Source organism: Cydia strobilella, chromosome 2 (genome assembly GCF_947568885.1).
Source record: "Cydia strobilella chromosome 2, ilCydStro3.1, whole genome shotgun sequence".
Taxonomy (NCBI): Eukaryota; Metazoa; Arthropoda; class Insecta; order Lepidoptera; family Tortricidae; genus Cydia; species Cydia strobilella.
Window position 1 is genome coordinate 16998623 of NC_086042.1, and position 9919 is coordinate 17008541.

A 9919-nucleotide genomic window follows, 5' to 3' on the forward strand; every position below is an offset into this window, starting at 1 on the left:
TAAATCTCGTGGCTAATATAAAGATTCTATGTCCGCCAAGCCAAGAGGCCAAGAGGCTACCCTTCAAAAAGAGAGGAGAAAATTTGGCTCCGGCGGCCCAGTTGACTCTCTATCGAGACACACGGTAGTGTGTCCCGCAAAATACGAAGAAAAAACCGTGCGACACTGCATTATATAAGTAGTACATGAAAGCCATTTTTTTCGATTGCTAGATTGCTGCCTACATATTTGTAGCTAGGAGGTCAAGTTTTGTATCATTTCCGTACAAATTAGTGACGAAGAATTCATTTGTGAAATACTTAATCGTTTTACCTTTAAAAAAAAAGGATATATGCACGAAAAATGTAAATAATACGCCTGAGACAAAAGTAGTAACACGAGAACTCAACCTCGAAGGCCGATAATTGTCTCGACATTTATATTTGATTATTTCGGTGTAAAGGTCACGTCTTGGTGACGTCACGTTATGAAAATCATATTATTCATATGACATTGACATTGTCATATAGGCGATAATTGCAAGTTAAAATATCTTATACCTTTGTATATATATGTATATATTTCGGGGATCTCGGAAACGGTTCTAAAAATTTCAATGAGAATCGGGGGCGAAAAATCGATCTAGCTAGGTCTTATCTCTGGGAAAACGCGCATTTTTGAATTTTTACATGTTTACCGAGAAAAGCTCGGTCTCCCAGATATTATGCATTAATAATGCTAGAAATTAAAGTTCTACTGCGCTTATGTCATACGATACTCGCAAAGGGACTACTTAATATAAAATAAATCACATATAAAAAAAAAGTTGGTCAAGCAAATCTTGTCAGTCGAAATTGTAGAAAAAGTCGGCAAATTTAAAAAATCACGGGTTAGCAACACTACGTTTGAATTGTTCGAAAATCGCGCATTTATATCTTATCTGTGCTTATAACTACTTGTATATACTATGTATATGTATCCGTGGAACTGTTTTGTTTACATTTAGATTTTGATCAAGTTTGTAATTGCGATTTTCAGATATTTTTTTAAAATCATCATAGAAGTACCTAGTTTGTTGGCAACCTCCCTACTGATGTTTATTTGTAATTTGCATGGTCACTCTTACAACATCAACAGTGTATAAAGATTAAATAAACATCAAAATATCTCGTGTCATGTATTTAATTTAATAAGTATGTACAACAGATTAAAATACCTATAGAATAACCTTACAAAAAATAAATAAATCAAATCTTGTTAAAGTAGATATTTATATTTTGTTACTTATCTGAAAACATAAACTTGTTGGCTACTAAGTATCACATTTCTCTGGACAAAAACCTACGATACTAATTTAAAAATTGACCTGTTTTATTCTTATAATATTAGGTAATTTTTCACTTTGTGCACGTAATCCCTATGTTCATTGGCCGCATAATCAGCCTCCGTATCCTTTTTATTTCGTAATTGTTCAAATTATAATATCTTCACACTACTCCATGACTAAATCTATAACAAAGTTATCAAAAACTATTTTATTCTACCACAATCGCAAATAGGCAAATTTTGACACGTCTTGTGCGCGAGCGGCCTTACAAAAAACTAGCGGCTGTTCGTAGTTCAATGTATATTGCTGCTTTTTGCTCGTTTCTTAGCCTAGGCATACTAAAGTATGGTAATGGTATCCCTAGGAATCCTAGGGATACCATACTTTAGTTTTCTCTACATTGCTACTGACATATCCTTGACAGACTATACCTACCTATACGAGTCTTGCATAAAATTTTGTTCGGTCGGAGATATTTAATCCTCTAAATCGCTAGTGGCTAACCTAACCCATAAAAAACGAAAAACACTAATATGAGTTATCCACTTAATTTGTATTGAAATATATTATGTCGTAATAAAAAAAGTTCTTCTCATTATTGTTTTGACGTCATTAAAAAAAACAGTCATATTTGGTTAGCTGGATTATACAGGCGCTTGATCTATTTGACAAGTTGCCGTCCCTAGTCTCGTGCCGCCCAATGTACATTAGGATATACACAGTGTAGGTACCCTCTGATGCAATGAATTTTCAACCGTCATTTAAATGAACAAAGTTGCATTTCCTTTGTCTCTTAAATTTTTTGAACAAGTGGAGAAGGGCATATTATTACTTATAACATTTAATACTTACAGGGAAGACACGGTTTAAACACGGTATTGATACCTTATGGCATAAGCGCCATCTGGTTAATCCTTTCTAAGTTTTTACAGACTGCGCCATCTATTGTGAAGGGGCAAAACGGCTCTGTAGAGATCATGTAGAGATGTTGACTTGTAGACGTTTAAATGTAGACAATAGTTACCTATTTGTTTTAAAAGAGGGCAAAGTTGTTGTTTAACCTCTCGTGCTAATATTGATACCCGAGTAAGCGACAGATTCCAAATTTGAAAATTGAAGGTGAAAATTTTTGTATTTGACACGGGAGCAAAATTTTTGTAAGTAACCCTCGTGCCTTGAAATCCTTGCAACGCTCAAGATTCCACTTTTTGAACCACTCGCTACGCTCTTGGTTCAATTTCGGAATCTTTCGCTTGCTCGGGTATCAATATTAGCACGAGGGGTTAAACAACAACTTTGCCCCCTTGTAAAACAAATAAATATTTACGAAAGTTTTTTTAATATGATCGGTTGAATCTAAAAGTTACTAATATATGCCTTTCTTATTCAAAAGGACCTAATAAGTGCCATACGTTGTTTTTGTACAATTTTTTATTTTTATTTTCGTATAGTTAAGTCCAGCACTATGATGGGCATAATGCTTCTTTATTTCAGGATAACAGGGCGCGTATAGCCAACGTGCCAATCGTTAATGCTCCGTAGCGTATCATAGTAATTTCTCTCTATCACTCTTCCCCACTAGTGCGACAGTGACAGTTGCGTTTCGTTTACTACGGAGCGTTAACGATTGGCACGTTGGCTACGAACCCTGTTAAACAACTTCTAAGCGAGCCTTGTTAGTTTAGGATTACAGAGGTAATTTAAAGTTGTTAAGTAATTGAAACTATTAATTCGATATCATTCGTTTATTATTTCTTATGAATTACAATATTATCTCGAGACTGACAACATTCATTGAAAAAAGTATCAACTAATGACAATAATAATAAAAGGTATCATAAAATATGACGATTAGGATTAAGCTATATTCTAAGCGAGTTATATTTGGAATTAAACATACATAAATATTTAAAAGGTTTTATAAATCGGTGTGAAATGATAAGTAAATCAAAGATTCAAAATGATGGTTGTTTCTTTTCAATTCGAACCTCCGAGAAAATTATCATTTTAATAGTGTTACTTATGAATATATACGGTTAGTAAAATCAAATATAGAGTCCTCGTCCTCACACCCTAGAACCTAAATGGTCGCGTACTGTGCGGTTAAAGAGGAATTTCCTCCCGCGGTCGCTACCGCTTTCCCGAGGGTCTACAGTATGGGGTTCTTCAAAAAAGGAGTGTACAGCAGGTTTTTAAAAGGTCGGCAACGCCCATAGGCCGCAGGCGGTTGCAGGCGTCCATAGGCTACGGTGACTGCTTACCATCAAGCGGCCGTATGCTTGTTTGCCACCGATGTGGTATAAAAAATAAAAAAATGTTCCTAAATAATACAGGGTCTTATATTGCGAAGCAGTTTTGACGTAAATTAAATTGGGACAAAATAATGAACAATGTTTGTAATTGGTTCATTATTTTGTCCCAAATGAATCCAGCGCTCTTATTATATTATCCTGCTACCCGAGGCGATAAACTGCGATTGTCAATCTTGTCAATCACAGTTACGTGATTAAGGCGATTCGCTGAAATTGTGATTGACACCACTGATGAATTGTGTCGCTTAACTTCAAACTCTGGTAAATCCATTCGACCCTCTCAGCAAATATCTACCCTATTACCTTTTCTTAATACTAAAATTATGGATGGTATAGAAAGGATGCCAATCTCTTATGGCAGAATTGTTGCAAAAGTGACAGCTTTCAGCTTTAAATAATAGTTCCTAATCACTCCGGTGGCGCTAGTTAGGCCCTGGGACATGAGTATAACATGAACCATATAAGACAACAAATAACCCCACCAAATTACGTAGGTTGTTTTTGTAGTATTTCGGTGTATGGTGGCGCCGCCTAATTACTGTTTTTTGATAGACACTTTTCATACATAGAGATTTGGCTCCTTTATATAGTCTCCATGACTAAAATCGCATAATCTGACAGCTATCTGTCAGAAATCTATATTTACCCGAGTTAAAGTTAAAGCGACTCAATTGTTTCGCTATGTCGTTGACAATTTGGCATCCTCTCGTATCATTTATCATTTTTGTTTATCCTCAATTAGGAATAGAAGAAAAAACGCTTAAAAACATGAACGTATCGATCGAAATTACCAACTTTGGAAGACTAAAAAGAAATTAAATTCGTATTTCGCTTGTTTTTAGATTTTTCTATTAGTCGGTGAGAGCTTTTGGCTTATATGTTAGTGCTTAGGAAACATTTCAATGATAAAAACCAACTAATCAAACTAGGTACATACAAACGATAAATGCATACAAAATTGCTTAACCTACTTAGATATGTTGTGACTGTTTCTCTTAAAAATAAGCCATTAGTTATAATACTTACCCTACACTTTTCTAAGTAACATTGCAAATGTTTTTGAAGAATGCGAAATTATTTCACTAAAATAAGGCACCTCATGTTTTTGGTTCTGAATTTAATATTTTTTATCAACTAGATATTTAACATATAAACCGGAGGTCATTCAAAACCAATTAGTTCTTTCTTTATTCACATACAGTTGGCGATAGCTTAATCAACATGTTATCTTTTCGTCGTGTTTTTTAAAACGTAAATATGTCATAAGAAAGTTATGTCTATTAAGTTGTGCTTATAACGTTAAAAGGCATCGCCAGCCGTTTTACAAACCTGTTGCCTGTAATATAAGCAAAATCCGCTTGAATTACATTACAGGAGGCTTATTCAGATTGTAATAACAGGTTATGAATTTGATCTGGATTTGTTATGATATGATTTGTCACTGTCGAGTGACATTTCTTAAACCAGAAATTCAGTTAGAGCAAATTCATAACGTGTTGTTACAACTTGAATATCTTCTTGCTCAGTGGATAAATATGTATTTATTTACACCACTTTGAAAGCTTTACCATGTCTCATTCATTATCTTGTGTTCATCATGTTCGGTGATAACACTAAGGCCTCCTAACTTAGAAAATATGACAGTTTTAAATCCTAATAGGCAATGCAATAACTCGAAATATCGCCATTTTGTACTGGCCAGATAGTAAACATAACTAGAACTAACCTTTCGGCATTTTTATTTCATATTTGTTTGTATAAGGACAATAACTGGGTGTATAATTAATTCGATTATCAACAAACATCAAGACATGGCTAAAACTTTGCTTATGTTACAAATACAAGAATACGTCAAAGTCAATTGTTCTTAACATTCTGGTGCATTTGCAAGTGAAAAAAAAACATGTCATACCCTAACTTACCAACTAGGGAAAATTATACCGTAATATGGCATTAAAATCATAAATAACAATATTAATTATCCATAAAGAGATCAAACACACGTTTTGCAAAGCTTTTGACCGAGTATGGTCTTTGAAAATGTAAGGACCATGTAAAATACGTTGTAATTGTTTTTTTTTTTCTAGCATTGTTATATAGTAAACACCCCTATGATGGACGTGGCACCAGTAATGGGATGTTATAGACAAATCCTGTAAAATAAGTATTTATCGTCAGTTTTTAGGCACTGACCACCATACCACCAACGACGACCATATTTTTACCATAAACGAGAGCCATAGAGCTGCTTAAGTATGACGTTTCATTGATTATAATTTGTTTTAAATTTAATGATGCCATACTGCTCATGACTGGAGCAAAAAAACATAGTTTTTAATTTGTTAATAATATTGAAACCAATTGCAGTATTTTTTATTAAATACATCGAAAACATAAAAGGTGTCGGTGAAATATTAAAAATACTTCCAATTTTCTCTTAAATGTCCCATGATTGGTGTCGTTAACCTAGTAGAAGTCAAAACTAAGGGCCTGGCCACATGTACGCGGTGCGACGTCGCCGACGCAACGCGGCGCGTTTTGCGGTGCCGCCGCCGCAACGCAGAAATCTGCGGCGCCGCTCGCCGCAACGCAAAATCTGGCGGTGCGTCGTGCGACGCCGCGCGCGGTACCGCAAAACGGTGCGCGGCGTCGCCCGCCGCAACGCAAAATTTTGCGGTGCGTCGTGCGTCGCCGCGCGCGGTGTCGCAAAGCGTTGCGCGTCGCCGCGCGCGGTGTCGCCCGCCGCAACGCAAAAATTTGGCGGTGCGACTTGCGGTGCCGCGTCCGTCGTCGCGGCACCGCATGCGGCGCCGCGCTGCATAAGTAGTAAAGAATTCGAATACCAGTGTTTGGCTGTTATTAAGAAGGCGCAGAAATAAGAAGCAATTGAAGAGAAAATTTTGGGTAAACCCATGTCTTCATGTCATGAATGATGATGGATATCATTTCAAAAGAAAATACGAGGCATTGAAGATGACTGAAAATAAATTTCATAACAATTTTCGAATGTCTGTGTCGTGTTTTGAAGAACTTTTAAGCAAAATATCGCCTCTAATAAAGAAGAAACACATATTTAGAAGACCTGTTGGGCCTCTGGAGATGTTGGGAATAACAATAAGGTAAGAAATCTAAGGTCTATTTTCTGTCTCTTTTAAGGCCTGAAGTATATCGGACTCAAATTGGTCGGTCGTTTTCCTTTTCCGAGAACAAGGCTGGTACCGAGATCTGCTTGTAGTTTCATTTGTCTGGCCATCTTCGTCACTTTCTTGGTCCTCGACTATGCTCGAGTCAGTTAAATTTGCAGCATTTAAAAAAAAAAACATTAGTTGCTTGTAGAAATGGTATTTTTTTACTCTCGTCACACCAGCGCCCGATTTATTTTAGCTTTCAAGCCTTTTTGAGTATCTTGTAAAATTATCTTTGAGGTTTTTCCACTTTTTTATCACCTCGTTTCCTAAAAAATAAAGTTCATTTAAAACATTTTACATTGTAAAAAAAAACATCTCTTATTCAGATTATTAGTGACTGTTTGCAAATTTTCGACCTTTGCATTAAATTACACATGTAGAGATAGACCAAGAAAAGTCTGCAACGATTTTGATAGCACACGCAGTGCGAGTGTTATTTTAAACGTCAAACTTCTATGAAAATATGTCGTATAAATAACACTTGCACTGCGTAGGTATGCTATCAAAATCGTTGCAGACTTTTCTTGATCTAACTCTACTTATAATATGTAATAGGAAATTTTATTAGTCAAACTGGAAATTGTTGCATACAAAGTTCATTAACTTTGTTTTTGTTTCTTGAGTGACTCAAACCATCTCAATGGTATCTGTCACTCAAATAGCATTTTAATATTTACATTAATACGTGACCGCGAGATTGTCTGATAAAGTTTTATATTAATTGTCCGACTATTTGTTTCCTACTTATGTCATTTAAACTTTAATACACATTTGGGTATCTATTAAAACCAACCATATAATTAATAACAAACTTTCAATAAAATAATATACATATATAAATTTACTGCATGGTTGTTGTCACTTTGTATGGCTGCGTAACTATTAACTTGTATATGCAATAATATGCATACATATAGGTATATATATAACCTATAATTTAATAAAATATAATATAATATATAAATAAATATAAAATATAATATAATGTAAATTACGCATCCATGACAATGTATGATTAATACAAATAAAAAATATGAATATGAATATGAAATATTTATTTTCAGGTTTTTGGCGACTGGGAACACATTCAGAGATATGGAATTTACAGAATATCGTGGAAGAAGTACAATTGGAAAAATAGTAAGAGAAGTCTGTCAAGCTATATGGAAAAGCCTTCTAGGTAAAGGTATACCTAGTATAACAAAAAATCTACTAGAACAAATCGCGGACGAGTTTTTTAAAAACACTAACTTCCCCAATTGTATTGGGGCCCTGGATGGTAAACACATTCGAATTTGTAGTCCCGATCACAGTGGCTCTCTTTTTTTCAACTATAAAGGCTACAACTCTATAGTCTTGCTGGCGCTTGTTGATTCCAATTACAGATTTGTATATGTGGACATAGGAGCTTAAGGCAAGGAATGTGATTCAACGGTTTTTCACAATACAAAACTGAATGAATTATTACAACAAGGCCAGCTTCCCGTACCAGCACCAAAGCCGTTACCTGGTTCTCAGACGTCAATTCCCCATGTATTTGTAGCAGACGAAGGCTTACCTTTAACGAATAACATAATGCGTCCATATCCAGGAAAACACTTGACTATACAACAAAGAGTTTTTAATTATCGCTTGAGTCGCGCAAGAAGATACGTTGAATGTACTTTCGGTATTTTAGCTAATAAGTGGCGCATTTTTCACCGACCATTGAATGTCCAATATAACTTTGTAACAGATATCATAAAGGCATGTGGTGTTATTCACAATTTTGTTATTAGTAGAGATGGAATTAAACCATCTGAAGAACTACTGATTCACGACGGTTTTTCAGATTTACATCATTCAACAAATTATATATCCTCGACAAACCCAGTTAACATAAGAAATGAATTCTGTAAATACTTTTCTAGTGATGTGGGAGCCCTTACTTGGCAATTAAGTAAAATATAATTTAATATTAGTATAGGTTTTATTTCCGTTCGCATGTACAAAACTATTAGCTTAGTATACTTGTATTGTATTATCCTTTTAACACATAAACATATTTGTAAGATGCATGCTACTTGACAACAACTATATAAGAAATAGGTAGTAATATGTTTTAAATAATTTATTAATATTTCTTATCCGTATGCATAAATAAATGTGATGCATACAGGCAAACAATACCACGTTGCTACACTGTCAGTTTTCAAAGACTATTTCACTACCTTATAATACATATATATCTTGATGGCAGGGCTATAACCGCGAACACTCTAATAACGCCTCAATTGGAGTAAAAGAGAAAGATTCCCGAATTTTGCGAATTTCGGTGTTTGCGGTAGGCCCTCCTGCGTAGTGTCGTATTAACAACTGGCATTACTGGCAACAAGTTATATAAAAATGGTGATTTTTTTGTAGTAGTAAAATAATATAATATAACCACCCCCACAACCTGATTGTCATTGTCTTAGAGGCGTGTAAATTATTTTTGGATGTTGACTTGTAAAGATGTTTGTGGACTCGACTGTACCTATATGAAAACTGTAATTTTTTTCTAATATGAAAGTTGGTGAATTAGTAAGTAATTATTATAGCCATATTTATATAAACGATTGTTGATTTTTATAAGATATATACCTATATAATATTATTATTTTTCGAATGTTTACTTGTAAAAATGTTTGTGAACTACTGTACCTATATGAAAACATTGAAAACTGTTGATTTTTTTCTAAGATACCTATATTAAGCCTGTATGAAAGTTGGTGATTTAGCAAGTATTCATTATAGCCATATTTATATAAGCGATAGTTGATTTATATAGTATACATATATTCAAATTGTAATTACAGATTTGCAAAATTATTAAAATATACTCAAGAGCAAAGGGGTCGGCCGCTAATCCATACAAACGTACTCCCCATTTTCCTCTCTAGATATTAACATTATGGAAAATATTTTTTCATAATTTGATGTATATACCTATATATTAACCATAGGGGCATAGCTATATAACAAATTGTGTCAAAATATTTTCAACAATGTTAATAACCAGAGAGGAAAATCAGGACTACACGTTTGTATGAAACGGCGATTACGCGCGGGTCCTCCACTTTCGTATTAAGTAT

At 34.5% G+C, this 9919-nt stretch overlaps 1 protein-coding gene across 1 annotated transcript; it reads left to right on the forward strand.

Moving 5' to 3' along the window:
* Window positions 1–6717: 6717 nt before the first annotated feature.
* On the forward strand, window positions 6718–8756 carry LOC134749630 (uncharacterized). The gene is made up of 3 exons (XM_063684650.1): window positions 6718–6737; window positions 7871–8085; window positions 8350–8756. Exons 1-3 carry the CDS (start codon window positions 6718–6720, stop codon window positions 8754–8756), a joined length of 642 nt encoding a protein of 213 aa, XP_063540720.1.
* The last annotated feature ends 1163 nt before the right edge of the window (window positions 8757–9919 follow it).